The following is a 23,020-nucleotide window of genomic DNA, read 5'->3' as shown; positions in this document are numbered from 1 at the left end:
GAGATCTCGTCCACCCTCAACCATTCTGTGATTCTGTAATTGCCAGGATTTAAGAGGAGTTTGGGTGATCACATCCATCATTACCATCATTTTCACTACGAAGGTTTCAGTAGGCAGGTCACATTGTGTTGTTTACCTTGTATATCCATAGCACCTAATGTGACAATTATAGGGTCATCCTTTTTGCTCTCATCATAAAACTCCTGCACAGCTCTGTTCTGCTGACAGATGATGTCCTCAACCAATGCCAAAAGTGTGTTGATGTTAGTTGATTTTCCAAGATCTGATACTGAAGTGAGAGATGGAATCTTCAAGGCTTTAAAGAGTGAGTTGGCAATTCTTCTTATATCCTAGAAAAGACAGCAATGACACAGCAGTCACTTTGGCTGCAGTGATTTAAGCTCATGTGATCTGAAGGCACCACTGGCTGGGAGCTGCCCCAGAATCTCCAGAATGGATAATGATGGCATATCCTACAGTGCTGGATATGACAGGCAGATTTCAATGAGTTCAGCAAGACAGCTTTCAGGATTCAAAAATACAGCGTACCTGCACGAGGACCTAAGCTGAGAAAGACGGGGTCTGTGATACCTTTTGTCTTCACTGCCTTGCTCAATGTTTTCTTTAACCCCTGAACACAGTGATTTTGGTCGCACATAATAATTGTGCAAGGGCTGGAATGTACCTAGGCAGATCTTAATGCAGGTGGGGCTTCCATGTAGGTGGGTAATTGACCCGTGCGTAATTGGCTTTTCACTTCAGACAAGCTGAAGGAAGGGGATCTGACAGGGAAGATTTCTGCTGTTAGGCTGGGAGGTCGGGTGGTGCACGGCAGCAGAGGGCACTGCAGGACTCGCTGGGGAGCAGCCACAGGGACTTGCCTTTATCACAGCCTCTGGAGTGAGCGAGACAGCCTGGGTGACCTGTGGGGTGGGAGGTAGGCTTGGGGACACTCGACCATTTTTTCCCGGCTTCTTCTCTCTCCCCTGTGTGGCTGGGCGGGATCGTGTGTTCCTGAAGATCTGCACAATGAGCAGGTTGATGGGGAACATGAGGAGAGAGCTCTCAAAGCCAATCATCACTTCCTGCCATGTGAACTCGATCTTACCTGTCAATATCAAACAGAGGGGAGGAGTAAAAATAATCCTAGGAACCATCAGATCTCTCTCTTGTGAAAAAACGCATTTGTTCAACTGTCCTGCTTGTAGATTCTGCTGTCTATCTATTTCCCTGCCCAAGCAATGGTGAGAATTGTTACCCAAATCCATTTTCTGCTCAGCTGGATCCTTTGGCACTCCCCAGAACATGATGCTGGTCAGCATGGTGCAGAGAAGCAGTGAGAAGCAACATGACACGCGCTGGGCTCGTGTGAAGGAGCTTCGCGGGGAGCGGCTGAAAACTGAGTACCAGATGTGCCCATCCTGGAAACCCTTGGAGGTCTTCATGAAAAACAGATTGCTGGGAAGGAGGAGAGGGAAATCAAAATGGTACATAGAAAGGAGAAGGGAGAATAAAGCTGTTGTTCAGGATCCTGACATGTTCATGCTTCTAGGCACTATCAGAAGAAATAATAACTATGAGAAATTACCAAATAATCATGGCTTGATTTGCATGGAATTGTCATAGCTACTTATGTCTTTTCCTTCTGGCCGCACCATGGAGGGAAAGCTAATCATGAGCAGTTTCTATATAAATTGTTAGGGAAATTACACATAAAAGAAGATAAGATGCTTGGGTTTCTGTAGGTCTTGTCAGGCTTTCCTTTAACACCAATATTTCCAGTGTGGTACTACTGTTAGGGTAAGGATTAGGCTTACTTAAACATCCTTCCTCTTTTCTTTGTTCAGAGCCCTTTGAGGGCAATGGAAAGACCTCCCTTATTTTCGTTGTTGTCTAGGGGTTTGATCTTCTTTGTATACTTGCTTTTCTAGACTGATTGCTATCAAGAGTAAAAATGTCCATAAAACAGAAGGTACCTGAACTGCTTCATATCCTGTTCTGTAGCTACTGGGAACACTTTATCTAGGACACATTCTCCAATATCAATGGCTAACCAAGAGTTGCAGAGGAAGTACCATTTCTGATCCCATGCCAGGTCGTGGACCAATACTCGATTCACATACCTGTTGGAAAAACATACAGGGCACATTCACATGTAACTGAGTGGGATGTCCTCCACTCGACAAGACTGTGGAGGACAAACTCTGTTTTTCAGCTTCTTAGGTTGTGTTTAAACTGTAAGGCACAGAACACATCCTATCCTGTACTGGACACAGGATATGGGAAGCGCTCCTGGTCCTGCAGTTTAGATTATGATTTGAGCTATTTATCTGTAAAAATGAGAAACTAACATTTCCTTCCTTTCTAGAACTGTAGAAAGGATAATTTTCAAGTGCTAGAAAAGGAAAACTGTTATCATTATAAAAAAATATTTGTGGATCTTTACTTCCCAGGATCTTCAGATCTCCACTTACCAGGATGGACTGTCCCCTGAATTATCATGCCACAATCTAATACTCTGCAGTTCTCCAAGAGGGAAGAAGGTAGAGAGTAGGAAAACATCCACTCCTCCACGCTCAAAGACTGGTGTATCAGGATCAGTTAGGTGGTGTGGCTCACTCTCTCCTTCTAGTCCATAGAGGGTGAGAGTCACCTGGAAAATAAGATGGCAAAATGAAGACTTGCACATCTTGATCCTCTGTATGATTATTCCTCTGGCATACTCTTCCTGATTTCATCAAATCTAAGGACTTTCGGGCTTAGACATTGTATTTAAGCTGTCCTGTTTAATAGCCTCAGGTGCTCCATTATTCATCCAGTTCTCTAAATGAGTGCATGAACTGTCTTACTGCATAGTGCCATTGATACCTTGGAGGTCGTGGCTGCCCCACGGCGGTGACCTGTAAAAACTGTCACAAGATAACGATACTGAGCAAAGGGGTCATTGTCTTCCAGTACTGTGATTTTCACCTGCAGAGTGACACAATACAAGCAGTGTGTTAGCTGTTGTAAGTATGGATTCCTTAAAGCTGTGGATAGGAATTTGTCATCTTGTGAACAACGCATATACTTAGCAGTAAACAAAGAGTTACAGGGAAGGGAGTAGGATTGGTTGAAGACTTCCTATTAAAACAGGCTAGACAAAATGGGAATTGGCCTAAATACTTAGTCTTTATTAGCTGAAGACTTACTTTGGCATCATCCTGGATGTCTTTCCTTCGAGCCCAAATAACTACAAGCACATATATCAGAAAGATGCATCCTACAGTTGTCACCACCACAGGGTTGTCCACAAATGTACCAAATAGCTGTGCAGTTTTGCTAACATCTATGGCACTGGGTATGACGAAGAAGGAGCTCCCAAAGAAGGTCAGATGGTTGCAGAGGCACTGTGTGCTTCTAGGATTTGTTTTTGGTCCTACCTGAAAAACAGAAAAATTTCCTAATAAAATATTTGGCTTCAAAGTATTAGATAACTTACCAAGCAAATGCAAAGACAGTGCTGATGATGGTAAGTTAGTGTGGAGAGCTGCTATACTGAAAAGAATTGTTCAAGTTCCAATAATGAATATTAATTCTAATGTCTAGCCAGAAACAGGCATTGTAATATAATATAGCCTTGTCAGAATGCTTCTATTTCTTCTTATATAGAAGCCCATTCCTAGAAATTGAAATGGAAATGTCATTTGAAGCTTAGTCCGGTATGACTAAACCTGAGTTTATTAAAACATCTCAGAATGATCTTGGTCTGTAGTGTGAGTTCAATGCTATCATTTTACTACAAGATGGTGGTTATAAGGGCTGGCTTTGAAGTATATAATATAAACATTTTTTTGTTTCTTTCTACTTGCCTGACATCCATAGCTGTTCCAGTTCTCCTGGTGCTCATCCCAAAATACACAGCGGGATGCGAAGCAAGTGACAGCTATAGTTAGCCTGTCATAGACTGTGGAATCCATTCCCATATCTTGTAAAACCATGAAATAGTAGGTTCCCTCTCCAAAAACGAGTTGTTCTGGGCTAAGAACCCAGGTGTTCATCTCACCTGAACATAAATATTTTAGTTTCAATGTATATATAGAAATGCTAATTCAGAAGTATGCAGCTGTATTGCACATAATCAAATAAACAAACAGAAGAAACAGGCATGAAATCATTCTTAGCAACTCATTGTTCAAAGCATCTCACTCTTTGCTCCTGTTAGTGAACACTGTATACTAGAGATTGGAACCCTGAAGCATGACAAATTGAAACTCCTTTGAGAGTTTTCTTTCCAGTTAGATACCTGAACTCATGGTCAAGGCTCATTCTGCAAATATGCATGTGCTGTAAAGTTGTGGATGAGCACTCCCCATACTGAGTGCCCTTCACTTGCTATGGGTAGTGAAAGTCTTTTGGTTACATAAGCCCAGAAGGCATAAGTTCATGGGTCACTAACAAGTTGTCTTACCTCCAGTAGTTTTCTTATAGAACAGATGATTTTTCATGTCATAATTAGTTTCATTTGGATGATAACTGTATCCTAAGTAGAGTATTAGAGGAATGTCATGTTCAGATTCCAGGTGGATCACTATAGATGTGTTTTCTGAGGTGACATTGACTTGGAAAGTACTAAAATTGCCCAGATTCAACAGAATCTTATCTTCCTGAGTTGCTGAAAGCCTTGGTAACATTATCTGTTTTTAAACAGAAAGACATAGCAAAGCATCTTGCTTCTCTTATCTATAAACACAATATAGCCACATGCCAGATCATCTTTTTTCATAACATAGGGAAAGCATGGCCAGCAAAAATATTGACTTCAAATAATTTTCTTGATACTGCCAGCTAACATCTGAAAAGTTCATTTGAGACCTATGTAAACTCACCACAAAGTCTGTGATCTTTGGTGTATTACTGAATGAAGAGCTGAGATTCTAAGTGAAACACTGGCTACATGAAGGGCATATATAAACGGTTCAGATGTCAGCTTATACGTGGGCTAGGAAGCCCAAACAGTAGTGATGTGAATATACAGTTGTTGGATGATGGAATCAGACATTATCTGGAGTCTTTTTCCACAGCCATTAGCATGCTTGTATCTATTTAAAGGAAGAATAAGATGCCTCTTTTTAAAGAAAAGATAGAAACATTTGTTATTTCTTTCTTCACATGACACAAATCCCGCCACCACAAATGCAGACACCATGATCCTGTTATAAAATGTAATGAGCACTACCACCATTTGCAGTCATCTCAGAAGATGGTAACACAAATGACTGTTTGTTAACAGAGAAAGAAAAAAAAGGGAAAAGAGGGAGAAGGATAGAAAATAGTGGGCTTACCTCAATGTTTTCCTTGAGATTGCTGACTGGTATGATCAAGCCATCCAGATCAGTAAGACTTAGACCTCCCACTGTTCCACTGATGTCAAAACCAGTGTCACTGGAGAAAAAGGGATTCACGGCAAAGCTCACCATCTATTAGCAAGACATTATCAATCAGTTTTGAGCTATTGTCAATATTTCATTATATTCATGCTCCAAATTGGTGAATAGTGAAAGCTTGAGCTCAGACACAAACAGTTCTCGACTTAAAAGAAGCCTGCATCCAGATTTAAATAAGAAGCTGCCTTATAGCTAAAGGTAGGTCAAACACAAACCTTGAAAGTGATTTTGATTCTGAAACGTGGTATGTGTACAACAATGTTTATTGTTTCCATTCATTGTAACCCTTTTGCCTTTTAGACACCAGATATCAAAATGCAATTGCATAAGCCTCTTTCAGAGTAGCTCCACCAAAGCTAGGCTCTGGACACCTCTCGGAATTAGAAACGGAAGTCTATTTCAACTATGATAGCAATGCACAGAATGTCAGAATCATCTGTCCAATGAGAGGATTCAGAAGGCTCTCCTAACGCTCAGGTGAGACAATGGATGTGTTTCCACTGGTTTCAGTGAGCTCTGGACATTTTTTAGCACAGCTGGAAAAGACACAGTGAAAAAAACTATACATTTTGCCATTATTGTAGGGATTTCCTGAGAATGTCAAATCAACCAGAGAAACCTTTAGAAAATTTATTATGAAAATATGACAATTATAGGCAATCTATTGTTCTGAGGGAAAAACCACCATATCCTAATTCAAATGAGGGATGTGTTATCATCAAGACATTCACAGGCCTTTTGTCTCCTGCAGCATCTGAGTGCTTCAAACTCATTTATTTCTAGCTGGGATGAAACAGGACTGCTGCAGGTTAGTTTTAATGGTGATGTGGACTCTGAGCTGTTGCGTCCTCCTCAGAACATTAGATGTAAACGAACAGCAAATAGATTTATTGGTATTGATTCATTCCATTGCCTTCTCCAGCTGTGCAAGTATGAATCAGGAGTGTATGTGAGGGGCTGATGGAATGGTGAATTTAAGTTTTCAGTCCTCCTTAGGTTGCTGGACCAACCTCATGCAACTAAGATAAGTGAAGACTTCTCTGACCAAAAATATTTCAAATAATTTTCTTGGCGTGACAGGAGGGATGACTTGTGTGCTTGTGTATTCATTGTAAAAGGAGAAGGGATTCTAAAACCACTAGACCAAGAATGTAACTTGTGTATCAGATTGAGTCAGATAAAAGCTGTTTACTTGCCCTTATATCCACTGTTTCATCATCAACTCCTGAAACACTGAGAGAGGAAGCAGGTGGGAGAGTAAAGCTGGCAGAGCTGGTACTGGAGATGTTAATGGATGTGCCATCCATGTTTTCTGTTTGTAATCTGTCCAGTTAGGGTGGGACACAAGCAAAACAGAATAAAAGCAGGAAAAAAAAAAAAAGAAAAAACATCAATAGCATTGATGACGTATCTAGAGAAAAAGCTTTCTCACTTCATAACTTAGCTGAAAAGCTATTTCTCACTCTGCCAGTAAATACTTTGTACATTATCTGTCCCTGACATAGTACTCCACATAACACTACCATAGAATCATCAAAATAGGGGTGGAATTGGCATATCTGGATAGGAAGTTGTTCCCAACTAGCTGTACTTATGTGAAAGACATACCTGGTTTCTTGTGTGAACATGATTTTGATTTGAATGCACAGTTAAATGTGGATGAAACTCAGGCTCTCGGGGAACAATTTGGGGATGATTATAGGGAACGGAGAATGCTCATCAGACTCCTTACGATTATATTTGCTTCTGTCAAGATGGTTACAGTTCTATATAACATGTTATTATTGGCAACTTGGAAAAGAAAAAAAACCCCTTACCTGACATGACATGAGTTTTCCACATAATTTCAAAAGTAAGCAGCTACTGCCTCATCCCAGAAATAGTAGTAAATTCTCCATTGGTCAAAGAAGACACAGCATGAGAATTTCTAAGGTGGCATTACTGAAGCTGATTGGAGTCCAAGCTGTTCTTACTATCAGTTAGTAATGACAGCCTCATTGCACTGTTGAAGTTGTGATTATGCTACAATATTTAGTTGTGTGGTTCCATTTAAGGACAAAGTAATGAATATTTGGTGCAAATTTGATTAACTGTCATCAGTTAATGGTGAGAGCATAGGTGGGAGACACTGTTCCTGTTACCTGTGTATATACATTGTGGCAGAAGGAGTGGTAAGGACTGTTGGTTCATCATCTGGTTCTTTCCCAAACAGAAGGGCACTCTGTAGATTTTCAACTGTATTCAGGAGCTGGTGTGACACTGAACTCTGGAAAAGGATCAGAGGAGGAAACTTGAAATAAAGCTCCTCAGAATCATCAAGTTGCACATTATTTGCCTTTACTTCCTTTTAGGAACAAATACTAATTTTCAGTGTCTTTACAAAGATGGCAAAGTTGGTGATGTGCTTCTTAATCTCAGAGAAAATTATTCTAATGAGCAATTCAGTTTCTCTAATTCTCATTAAAACATTGCAGACACCAACTAAATATATCTTACAGCTTTTACTTTTATATTTTATTATTTATAACTTCTACACATTGAAATTTGAAGCACTACAAACATGACATCAATTTAATGCAGTATTATATTCCTGCACTTCTGTACCTTAATGCCCTTTAGTATTTAGTTACTTGCAAAAGCAAGACCTAATTACGTATTGTGTGTTATTAGTGTGTTATCCTGGGGGAGTCCAAACAGTTCATAACCTTTTCTCTCAGGTTAGGTTTATTTCATGGCCTATTCCCTTGCAGTGATCAAAGTTAACGTACGTTCAGCCCAGAAAGCACACAAAGGCAGCTGTGAGAATTCACATATAGATAGGAAAGGATAGGACAAAATAAACACGTCGCGTAATTCTGAATAGAAAATCAGAGTGGGCTTTCTGAAAAAGTATAAGCAGCAACCAGAGCTGATTCCAGCTTTGAAGTAGTGGAGCCAATTATGAATATAGAATACCTGTGGCTTCTTTGAATCATGGGGCAAAAGGAGGGGATAGACACAAACCTGAAAAAAATCTCTGTGTGCTTATCATCCATACACTGATGCTGTGTTCTGCAGTGCTCTGCCCTGTTCAGCTTTAAATGTAACAAATCTTAAGAGGCTTCTGTCATCTTCATTAGCAGACCGTTCAGTCTAACAGGTCTAAACGGGGGAGAAGTTTCCTTTGATATTCAAGTCCATCATGGTGTCACAATGAACCCTACCCAATGCCAATTTAAAAATATGAGAGGCAGCAGAACTCTTAATAAACCTTGCAAAGCAAGCAGGTGTTCACACAGTCCACTACAAACTGGACCAAACCAAAGTTACCTGTTCTGCCTCTGGCACTGAAGTGTTTGTAGCTCTGATTTCTACAGAAGCTTGAAGGACATTGCTCACTGCATTAAACAGATAGTTGGCTGCATCTTTTAACTTCTGATCATCTCTGCTGTCCTCTGTGTTTACAGTGAGCAAGGAAGCACTGACATCTTTTAGAGTGTTGCTAGCTTCCACCTGCATGGGAAACAAGGGGAAAAGTTTATGTGTGTTGGTACTGCAAATAATAGAGTGACACTTGTGTCATTTACTGAATATTGCAACATAAGTAATCTCATGGGACTATTTGTGGCTAACGCTGTTTTTACTATAATTATTTGTGCTGTGGTAATACCTCAAACGCCAATAAAGATTATATAATAGGTAGTACACTAACATGTAATACAGACCTGAAAAATGCAGCCTGCTTCTACAGATTTAATCAAAAAAAAAAGATTAATAACATCTGTCTGTCAAACACTGGGAAAGGATACAGTTTAGATGTACAATTATGTAGTAAATTAGGTTATACTTTGGGTGGTGTGTCCAAAAAATACCACCATATTGTCAAGTGCATGTGCATTTCAATCTTAGTTTCCACAGACCCTGTTGGATAACCAGCAAGTAATAACTTTGGCCTTGTGCTGTGCTAAGTCCCAAAGGAGAATGAATTTTATGATTTTTATTTTGTGCCCGAACACAGCTCGTGTTTGCTTTGTGATTGTGAAAGCACTGGCCAGCTTTTAGCCCAGGATGGTGAGTGAGCTAAGCAAATACATTTCAAGCTTGGACATAGCCATTCCCACAGTCTACAAACGCTGAGCAGCCTTACTTTAGGGTGAGTGCTGAATCTGAGCTATGTTCTTGTCTTGCCAAAGTTAACCACATACTGCTGAAATGCTCCCAAGTCATTGTCTGGCTGCAACTGTATAATACATCAAAAATCAGGACAGCTCTTTTTATTGCCAGCATATTTGGGAAACTTCCTCAGTGACAGTTAGTTCTGTCCTCCCATGTGCTCACTCCTTATGCATAAATAGCATCATCTACAAATAATGTCATGTTGCCAGCTAAGATTCAAGAAATACTTTTGTGAGGCCAATGTGAACATTTGTGCCCAGTTCCTCTGAGTGCTGTCATGTTCCTGCCTCAATAACAGCTTGCCTGCCTGCATTTTATGACAGTACATGGATCAGGGACCAATGGATCTGGGCAATTCTAGAAAAACCCTATTGGGCAATTTTTCTTCAGTATTCTAAGAGTGCTTTACAAGATAAAATACACATCCTAACATGCCTCTGACTAAAAGTTAAAGTTTCCATCTCAGAGATGTATCATAAAATGTAACTGGCCAGACAGTCATAGCCTGGATTATAGTGGTTGCTGAGACTATGAGAGTCCAAATCCACTTACTCTAAACACCAAAATGTATTCCCTTCTGGTAAAAATACACATGCTGGTACAGTTGAAAAAATGGGTAAAGAACAGATAATTGTAAGACACTGAAACTCTTTCAAGGTCACTGGGGTGCAATGGAGTCTCTACTGTTAGTGTGAGGAGATATAAGACGAATTGCTTCTTACCTGTGCCGAGACAGACAGCTCTTCACTCCTGTAAGTGATTTCTTTCAATACTTCTGACATCTTAAGAGCAGCCTGCACTGATGTTATGTTAACAGCAGAGAGAGTTGTCAGCATCAGCCCTCGGAGCTTGGGATGAAAAGGGATAATTAGGCAAAGGAATAAGATGCTAATTAGGACGGTGCAAGTAGTGCTGTATATTGACAGCCAGCCTTGCTGTAAATTATGTGGTAGAGTAAAACTCCACAACAGGGATCATTTGAACTGATACTAGGTCTACTGACAAGATGCCACTTGCCTTAGTAACTGTATAATCACAAGTTTTATGTTACCTCCCAACACAGAGGATTTATACACTTAACATCCATTAATAGCAAGGAGAGTTACTTGTGAGAATTTGTACTAATGTATGTGAATTACTGTATAAATGCCACTTCTAGAGAAAGCAGAGCCACATATGATTGATGTTACTCAAATAATGAATCATAATTGAAGGATACATTGCATTTCTCTTCATCTGAGGCACTCAAGAGCACCGTACAAATATAAGCTTATAACCGAAACATAGGCTGGTAGCTGAAGTACTTTTTGGGAAAATTAGATAGGATATATCTCCCTCAGGAGAGGCCATTTCATTAATATTTAAATTGTTTGTGGAAAACCAGGTTGATTTTAAGCTTAAAAAGACTGTCCAAATTAGTTTAAGTTAATGCAATAACAATTGAGAATGAAGTATTTTACTGATGGATGATAAAACAAATTATTTATGTGGGTAAATAGTGAAAAATAGCTGAAACCTGTGCCAAACACTGAGATAGATACTAGAAACTTGAAACCTCCATTGATTTCAGGTAGTGATATATGAGTTTTTTACTACTTAAGAGTTGTCAAAGAATATGAAGAGTCCATTATATTGCATTGTGCTGCAAGAAAACAAGTGTCTGGCTGACCTCTTTTCGTGTGTCCATCTGTAAAGATACGTTAAAGCTTTCCTCTTGGGTCTCCTGATTAAGGACTGATGTCACTGACTTATACAGCTGGAAAAGACTCATGCTGTTGTTCCCATCTTTTAGGATGGTGTTTGCCTTCTCAGATACAACAGCCTGCAGGGTCAGGTTTCCATCGATCATATCTGTGTGTCCAACCTGATGAAGAAATCAGATATGCTCTTAACATTGCTAATGCTGTTACAATTATCTTTGAACGACTTCCACATTCATCTTACTGACAGCCTAGCTAGAGGAAATTTTGTGTTCCCCGTTTTTAATGTTTTATTTTTAGTGGCCTGATAAGGATCTCCTTACTGGGGCACTGGGACAGAAGCAGGAGTTTTCTGGGGCCTACATAGAGTAACTCCAAACTCACTAAATACAGCTTATGCTGCCCAGTGTCCAAATAGATAGTATTTTAAACTTCTATCCTAGAATGAGGACAGTAGAAGATTCTTTTACAATCTTGAGTCAACAGAGAATAGTCTCTGTTAGCTAGGAAAATGGTGATTATGGCACATTCAGAGGGAAGTAGTAAGTATAATATGGGAAGAAGCTCCAAAAGTGAATCACAGGTTAGGTATCAACTAGAGAGGTCTTCAAATAAAGTAATTCTTCTGTGTACCTTCACCGAAGCGTTAGTTTGAACTGTATCACCATAGCTGTTGCTAACAGTAATTGTCATATGTAAAATGAAATTATTTTCCTTTTCTCCAAGTGGAAGATAAACTGGAAAGAGTTCAGAATCCAGGCCACAGTGCAGGAGAGAATCTGAAAGAGGAAAGAGGGGGTCACCTACCAGACACCACACGGACACCTCCTGTTCTCTAAGAACAGGGGACTCGGGGCTTGCTCTGTGCAGGCCTGATTGACTCAGTCTGTCTGGGGAGCAGAAGCAGGATGTGTCTTTGCTCTTGCCAGCAATAGTAACAGCGCTTGCTAGGAAGATGGAGAAGCAGTTAGCCAAAAGTTCATCTCAGGACTTACTTGGTTTCAGATAGAAGCAGTATGTGAGCTGCCTGTTATGACTGGATTGGCAAGAATCCGCCAAGCAAGGAGTGCTGCAGGAGACTGTGAAGGTGGTGAGCACTGATCCCTGCTTGGGAGACACGGCACAACTGGGGATCTCGGGCGGGGGCACGGTGCTGACAAGGTGTGTTTCCTCCCCATAGCCACGGTGAGTCATTGCTGGGAGCAGAGGGAGCAGAACGTCAGCAGTAGTTGTGCCACCGCAGCACTGATCTTCAGACATTAATCTTGCCTACTCTAGCAATGATGCTATTTGTTCAGGCACCAGAAACATCAGGGTGGGCCTAATCAGAAATGAAATCCTGCTACTGAGTAAACCGTAAGAGGAAAAGAACTATTAAAAACATGGTAGTGTTTGCATTATAAAGCAAAGCTGTTTTATTTGATTAAGTATTTAGCATAACTTCATTTCCAGATGAACCTTAACGAAGTTATTAACAGCTTGGAGTTAGATAACTGAACTTGTCCTGCTGTGCAACAGCCCAGAACAAACTTCGCTCTTAATTATTTTAAAGAACCCACAAACAAAGTAACAGCTCTCAACTTGTGGAATGATTTAACTTATTTGTCAGTGAGGCTATGTGTGAGTAACATCACTGTGATGTCATGAGGGGAGAAATTATCTCAAAGGAGTCGGAAAAACCCTGCTTGCCCCTACCTGTTACTTTAATCTGAAAAGCTTCTCCATGTGTCTGCAAGAAGGAGCTGTTCATTTTCAACATGGATGCATTGCTTTGAAGCAGAACCAAGGAGTCCTGCCGGAATCCAGTCAGGCCACAGGCTGGAGGGAGGACTGTAGACTGGAAAATCAGACAGAAAACATGACAGTAGGGGCTCTTTGCTGTGATTTCTGTTGTGCTTTATCAGGAGTTTGATGTCCTTCATTATAACCCCTCCCAAACTTGGCAGTCCCTTAGCTCAGTCTTCACTATTATTTCCAAAGCATCCATTTGACAAAGTATCACCCTGAGGCCATGTGGCGTTCCCTCAGGATGGATGTTTATTTTTGTGTGTGCAGCATTTCTGACAAATCTGACGCTCTTACCTTGGTTTGGAATGTGTTATCTAGATACCAGTTATAATATGTTGCCTGGGAGTCCTGTCCAGAGACGCTCAAAACAACTTCATCACTAGCTTTCACTGGCTTGCAGTTTGCCTCACACCTGTAAGGAATTAAGATGGTAGTTACACGTAGTAACTGTATGAGATGCCATAGTCCTTGATGTTGATTGTTTTACTCTTGTTTAATGAAAATCTGCAAAAGCCCTGCCATAGGACACAGGTGACACATGACTCGCAAGTAGCGAAATACTTCATTTTAAAGCAAAAGATTTAGGAACCTTCATCTCCATTTTCTGTATGATGGAGGTCCGGAACCCACAAACTACTTATGTTGCAAAACTGATTCACGCTGTCAAATGATGCCTGCCCCTATTTAAGCTCCTGAAATGATATATTAACAGATTATTGAAATGCCACTGCTCTTTAATGAGGCACTAGACTCCTGAAGAACAGATTTTTTAAAGCAGTACTGTGTATCTGGGTGTCTCAGACATATCTTATGGCTTTCATTCCCATTGTTTCAATGAGGTTTGCATATGGAAATCTCCAACATCGAAAGGATGTAGTGAGGTCCAAAACCCTAAATGGTTTTGGGAAGAATATTATTCAGTTTATAAAAGGATTATGTTCAGAAACATGGACTGGAAAATGCAGCAACAGCCATTTTGTCTGTAATTCCTATGATGGTAAGGTATAAATAGATTTACAACAATAAGTACTTTATCGCTTTATTATCATTATTATTGAAAACTGTGGCCTTGCACTGTGTTTGTGTAGTAATAATATTAAGCAGTGAATACTATAGTTTAAAAACAAACCTGATTTCTAATTGCAGTTCTTGTTTTGCAGTCACATACAGACATTGCTCATCCTGCCTCTCTTCATTGCCATGGTTTTGGACTGTAACCCTGACAGTCACTGCTGACTTTGGAGGGGGAAGGCAGGAAGGTGGGATTTGCACCTCAGTTTGGTCAGTTAGGATTATCTGTTGCTGCACACATTCATTCCACTCAGGCCAGCAAGCTCCTGCAAAACATTTCCTTTATAATTAGAAGAGTCATAACATCCCATGTCTCTTATACAGGACTTTCCTGCCGTAGGTTTCAAAGAGCTTTATAGAGCAAACAAGTTTGCTGAACCCAATTTGAAGAGTGATCAGAGCTCAGAGTACAGACTGACTTATTCAAAGTAATGTATGAGGCCAGGGATAAATATGGGGACAGAACATGGATGTCCTGAATCTCAATCCAGTTTTCAACCATAAATGTTTTTGCATCATATTTGATGCTAATTATTGCTGTTTTATTGAGACACATGCATCTTGCAAATGCCTAACTATGCAAGTCACTTGGGATTAATTCTTGGCTATGAGGGTGAGGGCTGGGCAGATCTTGAAAAATTGAAACCTAGGAGTAGTCACCTTTGGGAAAAAACGGAAACTGAGTACTGTGCAATATTATATACCATAATTACTTCAGTGTTAAAACCAGGGTAAAGTAGAAGGACATTCTTCATATACAGTGAGTGGCAAACTTTACAGCCAGAGAGTAAACCATCCTTTAGTCAGATTTTCACCACTTGATCTGACATGACAGTGAGTTTGTTACTCGTCAGATAGAAGTTGGTGGAAAAGTTCAGGAAATGCACATACCACAGGACCAGAGAAAACTGGAATTATTGTTGTTGTCTGGCCAGCCAAGTGTAACAGTTGTGAAAGGGTCCACATGACGACTTGGTTTAATATATATCTTGTTTTTTCTTTTGTGATCCTAAATAATAAGTAAATGTGTCAGGACAGGAGCATGTATAAACACATACATATTTTGCTTCTTTAAAATGAAAAAGGTCTGAAAGTTTAGACCCCAAATGACTGTATGCAGATCTGTGGTTTAAATGATCCTTCCCTGATCAGTGGTAGTATAGAAGTAGAAGCTATGGTAATAGCAGCAGATGGCACAGAGAAATTGTGTGGCACAATACTCCCAAACTCGTAAGTGGCTTAGGAGTCCAGCTCCCATTTTCAAAATTAATGCATGTACTTAAGAAACTAATTCTCATTAATTTTCCACTTCTGGACCAAGACTTTTAACCCTTGGACAATTATTTGTCTTCTAGTACATCTTCTAGTACACTCCTTTTTTTGTCTGAATTGGATATACTACAACTATACATAAAGAGAAGAAGGAAGTAGCTGAATTTGTCTTTCTGCACAACAAACTGTGATAAACTTAGTATTGAATTAGATTTATATTCCTCTGGTGCAATATATTCTTACAGGCAATCTGTAAAGCATGATGCCTTCATGTGAAGCAGCACGTCTCCTACAGCAGACATCTGTCTGCTAGTGTTATAGTTAAAAACTAGACTTTTAAGATGATAACAAATTATTATATCTGGCAATTTTATTATTTAAATTTGTGCAGCTGCTAGCAATTGGTGTATCATTAGTTTCTCAGTTTGCCATAAACTGGAAATTTCTTCTTTGCAAAGTAACTTAAACATTCCAATACAGAAGCAGGAAACAGAAACAATATAAAAATACCTTAAACTCTGCTTGAAGGATAGCCCCTCAAAGAGAGGTTTCCATTAGTCAAGTAGATAATTTAAAAATTCATCTAAGCACATTTCAACTTCCAAAACTGAATCATTGTAAAAAGTTCATTTTCTCTCATCTTGTAATTGTTACTTGCAGGCTTTTACAAATTGTGGATTAAATGCCTGTAAACACATTTGTCTCAAAGACTTTTGATGTACATTTTTTGTTAAACCAAATGGGGCACAGAAAACCTAGTCCATAATCTAGTATGCTACAAATACTTCTTTGCAATATCTTACGGAGCACTTTTACTGGCAAGAAAAATTTCTAAGCATTTCAATTTTAGAGAAAGATCCTTAAATAATACTTACATTTGTCTTTTGGGTATTGGTTTTGGAGCTGCCTTCTTCCTTAGCAGAATCTGTTTAATACAAAAAAGAGCAGAATATTTTAGTGCTACCTGTAAAGCTTTCAGACATCCTCAGTGGATATGACTTAAATACACAGAATTTGACTACTGACAGTTGGAATAATAGGGTTGTAAGAATCAGACTCTAGAACTGTGGTAAACAGTCTAGTTACAATAGGTAAAATTGTAACAACAAGCTAGTCACATACTATAAAGAAGATGATCCTGATTCTTCAAACATAATGGTGTAAATCAAAATAAATTCACAGAAGGTGACGGAGTTTTGTTGATGTACAAAGAAAAATTGAGCAAAAGCACTGGAAAAGTCTCCATAGGATTAGTACTAAAGTCACTTTATTCCTGGTATAATCTGCTTTCGTAAATGTAAGGATGAGCCACCTAGAAGCATTTACTGACAGCAATTTATGAGTCCGCTGTGATGCAAGTATCTCCTAGTTTCAGAGCTATGTCCAGAGCCATAAACTTCACTAATTCTTTCTAGGACAAATAGCAAACGTGCAATGTGTAACATATACAGAGTGATGCTAATTTATGACTACTTCAAAGCCAGGAAATCTGCCTTCATCAGGAAGAAGCCTCCACAAAAGTTTTCAGCACTGTTGCTGCAAGGAAAATAATTACTAGATGCAAACCATAAACACTCCATGAAATGCTCTGATTGCAAAAAGACACTTACGTGGTCAAAACCAGCACTGTCAGATTAATGCAATTACCTTCTTTATAAGAACTGTTTGCCAACACGGTGATGAATCCAAGATCTAGACTCACATTTGAGAAGGCATTCATGGCCACCACTTTCACTAGGAAAGTACCTAGAGGAGACAAATGGCCAGTTAAGAATAGAAGCAGGACCAGTCCATCATGTTTGGAATATAAAGTCCAATTTGTAAGGAAAATCCTATTCTTTTCTGTTAAGAGCTTTGGGGTTTTCTGATGAGTTTCCACTGCTGAAAGGCTTTTCAAGGAATGTTCTTCCCCTTTATGTCAGCTTTTTAACAACCCAGCTGCCTTTGTTCTAGCACTTGCAATGCTGTTCTTTGTCAGCTGGCTATGATATTACCACACAGGAAACTAGAGGTGTGCTAATACTGGAGTCCAAATGAGTTTAGGCATCTTGAGAGACCAGCTGTCTTGTTTGAAAATTTCTGGCTAAAGGGAAGGGATTTTCAAATGGGTATAGGGAGACACAATAAAACTTTTAATACTGAATAATTTTAAAACAAAAAATGAAATCATAATTGGCTTCTCGTGTTCCAGCCTTGGCATGGGATTTGAATAGTTCGTTAGAGGAGGAAATATTCTTATCTTCTGTCACTGAATTAACTCTTAAGGACAATCTCCCTAATCCCACATTTTAAAGGCTTTGGTTTAATAATGGAAAGAAAAAATGACTAAAAAAGCTTATTCATAAGTTAGTCCAACAAAAACTACGTGTTGGAGACAGATGCACAGAAAAGCTCCCCTGTTGTTTTGTCATGTCTACTGAGAACTCCTCAGTGAGATTAGTTACTGCAGCGTAAAATGCAGAGAAGTGTAAACTTGAAAAGTTATACATATGAACAAACAAGAGGAAAACAGTGATTCAGGAAAATGTCATCATTTGTACCTGAATCAGATCGTGTCACGAAAAAATAAACCCTGGTTCACTATGTCTTTTTAATTGCAAAAATCAGGTGAAGCCTTGCTTTCAGTCTCCGTATGGAGAACCCATTTGCCAGTTCAACTTTTTTAGCTCACTCACAAGTCAATAAGACTGTGCTGTTCATACTGTTCTGCAGACCAAGTCTGAGCAGCTAGAAAAGCTACCAAATTCATCTTTGGTTATTGTCGACTACTGCAGAGTGCTGTGACTGTTTATGTGAACTCCTCTACTCAGCTGTCTTAGAAATACAGAAGCTGTCAGCATGCTGTACCTTCAGAGTGCACGGGAATGACGTACGTTCGAGGTTCCCCATGAGGGCCGTCTTCTTTGTGAGAGTGAGTTTCATTAGATCCAATCACCTCAAACTTCAGTTTATCTGGGGCACCATGAGACACAGAGACATTTATCTCTAAATTCTCCCCCAGCTGCAGACCGTGAGAAGCTAATGCAGCCTGAAGGCCAGATACTGGCTCAATTAAGTGAACAGCAATGCTCTCAGAGATCTCCGATGAGGTTGTGTTGCTGGATGCTCGGATCTCCAGCTGATGTATCCCGGGGCCTAGCAGCCCTTGAGAGGCACTGTCGAGTGTCAGATTGTGAGGGACAATTCCTTCCTTTGCACTGGATTCAGTGAGCGTCACGTTATCTGCTAATATAATGTAGGTCACTCCATTGCCTGCAAAAAGACAGTTCAGATTTTCTCTGTGTAATAGGCCATCCAATCTAGCTGCTTTGTACAGCACTCAGATATTTATAAAGCAGTCATAAGAACACTGCAGCAATGCAGGCTTTTGTGCTCCTCTAGGATCCCTATGGAAGTCTATCACATGTTTTCTGCTGGGTGTGTTAGGGCAGTCAAGAGAATTCAAACATACACTACTGAATTTATTTTTTAAGCTTATATGTGGATTCCAGGAACTTGAAGTGCGAACATAATATACATCACCAAATGTGACTGGCTCAGCATGGAACTCTCTTACCCTCAATCAGAGAAGCATTTCCGTGGATTCCTAACTTCAAATATGGAAATATTCCTACTGGCTTCATGTGGATTCATGTGACTGAAGTTATGCTCATGCTTTGTCAGCTTTGTGTAGAGGGGAAATAAGGCTTATACTTATGTTTAAGGTGGTGTAATAGCTCTGAGAAAGAACCCCTCCAATGGAGCTGGCTGGAGCATTCAGTTGCATGAATGCAACAATTAGAGCGAAAGCATTCACTAAAAAGAAGTATTGTTTTGCATAATGAAAATCCTGCTTCTATCCCATGGGCGGCATAATATTTAGCCTGCTGTTTAAATCATGCAGACTAATTACCCTCACCTCCATTGAGTTCAACTTGGATCCACAAGAACTCCCCATAGAGTGTACGGCAGTGGGAGCTGTTCCCGGGTTCATACTGGCTATAGCACCCAGTAATGCTTAGTTGATCCATCTTATCTTGAACAGTCACCCGCTTCTGTGCCGTCACGTGCCATTCGCTGGTGGTACATTCCACAAAAACAGTAAATTCTCCTGGAGATGAATATCTATATGTGATGCTGCTGACCAGTCTAGAATAAAAAGAGAACAGCTGCTTGTTGTGGAAGACTGTGCTGGGAAGCTCTTAATTTCTCTATTCTCGATTTTATTGCTGACTTACCACCTCTTTGATATATCAGTGGAAGTTGTGACTGCTCAGCATTTTGTCAGAGTACTCCCCTGCTCTTTTTTTTTTTTTTTAATGTGCAGCTGCTTCTATACTTGCCCATGGTGGCAAAAATGTCACTTCACTCCTGAAGTGCAGCTCTGGTCGTGATAGCAATAGGAGATGAATAGATATGAAAGAGTCTGCCGTAGCTGCTATTATTACTGATCGGCATAGGGATATGGTGAAAAGAACCTAAGGATATCCTTCTTGAATGACATACACCATGGAAAGCAAATAAGTAATATTCCTGACACTATTCTCACTAACCTATTTATATTCTTATCATGGTACCACGTAGCAAATGCAAACAAAGGTCAGGACATATCATTCTTGACAATGCATATTTTTCATTAGCTGTTCTAATGAAGAAGAAGCTTTCATTCTAACTGGACTTCAAAAAAATGCCAATGACAAGACCAGACTAGAGAAGGCAATCACTGTAAGAGTGGGTATCAAACTGGACACAGAAAACAGATGAGCATGACTCTGAACCGTTTAGTAGGTGGGTAAAAGGGCTTCCCATAAAAACCGCAAGCCTCTGCTTACAGCTAGCAAATATATTTCACTTAAAGGTTCACTATCAAAGTTTTTTTTCAAGTTCTTTACAGCTACAGGCCTGTAGCTCTGAAAGAATGTTTACTATTTCTAGTATGTTACTACTTTTTGGTTTCCATTCTTCTATTCTTATTTTTCTGTTTACTCAAGTAGGATTCCATTAGCAGACAAATAAATTTCTAGAGCCATTCTCTGTCATTCATAGCACTAGGACAAAATCTGATTTTTGAATCCAGCAGAAAAATGTTTGATCCTTTAAAGACACAATTTTATGCAATTAAAATAAAAGAAAAACTCCAGAATGCCATTGTATTATTTTAAATGTTATTAAAAAATACTATTTAACTTAAGATAATAATGCTTGCCTGTTTCTTTGGCAATTGCTGACATATTTTCAGTAATTTTGTGTGCTTAGGATCTGGAATAAATTCCCTTAGTAAGAAATACGAATCATATTAAGCAGAAGAAAGATTATGGTTGGCAGCTTGACATAAAATTTTGTATTAATTTCAGAACAAGTTTCTCCAGAATCCAAGTGTCTTGTATGTATGGTCTATTATTAATCTAGCCGATCTTTAACATCTCATTTGAGAGACTTTAAGCATTCAATAAAATGCAAGCAGTGAAATTTACTGGTTGTCTGATGGTACATGAAGGATATATCTTACGTTAGGGGGTAGTAAGGATCAATAGCGTGGCCATCTCCAGTACTAATGATACAGGAAAGGTTGCCAGAGTATGGAGAGAGCAGCCAGTTCAAACTGACTGTGATATTTTCAAAGACAAAGCATGTATCTGTTACAACCAGCTGCAGACCTGTAAAATATAATGACAGAATTCAATGACATTGTTTGTCTACATTTCTTACATAATTCAATTAATTTTCAGGTGTTGAGAGCAGGCCTTTTCCGAAACAGAGTTGATACTGCTGCTAATTTGAGTGCATTAGTGGTGTGACAGGGAGCTGATTCTTTTCTTTTCTTAACCTAGTGGTCAAGATTCTTGTTGGACCATAATTTCATTTAAGCGTGTTTTATGTGTCTGAATCTCCTGGCTTTGCATCCTGTCAAAACCCTTCAGTTAGGACAGGGAAGCTACATTTTTCTGTATATTTTAGTGGTCACTACTCTTTCAGGTGCTTCCCTGGGGATGGAGCAGTGATTTTTAAGATAAATATAAATGGTCACAGTGTTACAGCAAAGAGCAGAACAGGCTGTTGGTGTTGACAGCCCCCTCCCACTTACCTTCCTTGCAGTGGTATTGAATAGACAAATAGCTTCCGGAAGCTGGACAAGGATCTCCAAAGAAAGTGCTATCCGCTGCCACCTGGCAGGCCTGAAGACCATGACACTGGCCTGGAAAGAAGCACCGTTTTATATAAACTGTTGGGTTTTGTCTTTGGCTGTTGTAACAGCTCAGCTGAGAGATGATTACAGAAACAAAAATGGAAGGGGAAGCAATATCATGTCACTGATTTCTAGACAAACTCCCACATGACTTTGACTTTAGTGTGTTGCCTATTGCCTGGTATTTCTTAGCACTGTTGTACTTTTTTGGAATACAACTGAATTAGAGAGGGTAAAAAAAAAGAAGTTATGTGTTTTGTATAATTTTGACTGGAAGCCCGAAGAATCACCATAGGGACAGGCCATAGTCACGCTTTAATCCGGCAAGCTGCAGAGCCCAGTAGCTCTAGCAGGCTGTGTACTGGACACAGAGCAGGCAGCAGCAGATCCCTCCTGCCCTCCTGTCCCCATGGGTGCCAGCCTTTTCACCCCTCCTGGTTTGGAGTTAGGTTTGTATGGATGCGTTCTCTTCCAACTCTGTCAAACCTAGGGTCTCCCATTGAGTTCATCAGGGAATAGGTGTGCCCACAGATTTTCTTCAAACAGTGAGAGGAACCCTTGATCTCCATTTGCTCCCCCTCTCCTTCTCTGAATCTTTGCCCCTTGCAAAATCCCTCCTTTCCATCCAGCCTCCTGTGGGAACATCTTCCAGGTTAGTTTTCAGTGATTCCTTTCATTTTAGAAATAATGCACTTTACTATTCACTAACTCTACTGAAATTCAAAATAAAATATTTTAGGGACCAGGAACTTTGGCATGTACTCTATGCTTCTGGCAAGCAATGCCATAAATGCTACCTGCTACTTCATCTTTGACACTGATCCAGCTACAGTCTTCATCCGTATCATACTGGAGAGGAATCTCCGATGATACACAGTAGTGAGGCGTCTTCCGTCCATAAAAGCTTTCTCCAATTTGAATAACTTCTCCTGATCCACATTGTACAGTGGCATTGTAATTATCACAAGCAATGCTCTGTCCAGAATCTAATAGGAGAAAAAAAATTAGATTTAACTTTTTGAATTGCTGAAAAATCCTGCATATCCCCTTTTTTTGTTTCTCTTTCTTCCCTTTTCTCCCTTTTAAGCTAAACAATTAAGAAAACAAGAAAAAAAGAACAAAGAATAAAATTGTTTTGCTTTTTAAAATCCAAAGAATAGATTTACAGTTTTTACTGCCTTAAAAAAAAAAAGAGAACATTTTTTAAAAAACAAAATATTTTAATTTAAAAATATACATATTTTTGTGGAAAACACTTAGCATTTGTTTGACTTGCAGTACTGGAAAGTTTAAAGTTACTCTTTACTTCTGAAAGAGCCCTGTGGCGGTGTGTGATTTGCATGATATTCAGGTAATTGCTCAGGAGAATAGTTTGCATATTAAATATGGGACCTGATCCCATTTCTGCTACAGAGGCACCTTTGTTCCTGTGTGATACTTGA

At 39.5% G+C, this 23,020-nt stretch overlaps 1 protein-coding gene across 1 annotated transcript in view; it reads right to left on the bottom strand.

Annotated features, from left to right (window-relative positions):
* Positions 1 to 23,020, bottom strand: part of PKD1L2 (polycystic kidney disease 1-like 2) — a 41,962-nt gene that overhangs the window by 15,152 nt on the left and 3,790 nt on the right. Inside the window, 28 exon segments of the mRNA XM_010285747.1 lie at positions 137 to 350; positions 882 to 1,108; positions 1,259 to 1,458; positions 1,977 to 2,123; positions 2,475 to 2,653; positions 2,869 to 2,970; positions 3,192 to 3,422; positions 3,852 to 4,086; positions 4,474 to 4,676; positions 5,325 to 5,459; positions 6,623 to 6,749; positions 7,568 to 7,692; positions 8,736 to 8,918; positions 10,304 to 10,429; positions 11,251 to 11,445; positions 11,915 to 12,060; positions 12,277 to 12,477; positions 12,977 to 13,118; positions 13,364 to 13,481; positions 14,199 to 14,406; positions 15,032 to 15,149; positions 16,288 to 16,337; positions 17,060 to 17,158; positions 18,260 to 18,664; positions 19,311 to 19,540; positions 20,901 to 21,048; positions 21,477 to 21,587; positions 22,376 to 22,564. Of these exon segments, the coding sequence (XP_010284049.1) occupies positions 137 to 350; positions 882 to 1,108; positions 1,259 to 1,458; positions 1,977 to 2,123; positions 2,475 to 2,653; positions 2,869 to 2,970; positions 3,192 to 3,422; positions 3,852 to 4,086; positions 4,474 to 4,676; positions 5,325 to 5,459; positions 6,623 to 6,749; positions 7,568 to 7,692; positions 8,736 to 8,918; positions 10,304 to 10,429; positions 11,251 to 11,445; positions 11,915 to 12,060; positions 12,277 to 12,477; positions 12,977 to 13,118; positions 13,364 to 13,481; positions 14,199 to 14,406; positions 15,032 to 15,149; positions 16,288 to 16,337; positions 17,060 to 17,158; positions 18,260 to 18,664; positions 19,311 to 19,540; positions 20,901 to 21,048; positions 21,477 to 21,587; positions 22,376 to 22,564 (4,794 nt within the window).

The sequence above is a fragment of the Phaethon lepturus genome, unplaced genomic scaffold (genome assembly GCF_000687285.1).
Source record: "Phaethon lepturus isolate BGI_N335 unplaced genomic scaffold, ASM68728v1 scaffold3514, whole genome shotgun sequence".
NCBI lineage: Eukaryota > Metazoa > Chordata > Aves > Phaethontiformes > Phaethontidae > Phaethon > Phaethon lepturus.
The sequence above is the reverse complement of the archived record's forward strand: the minus strand, read 5'-3'. Positions and strand labels throughout refer to the sequence as shown.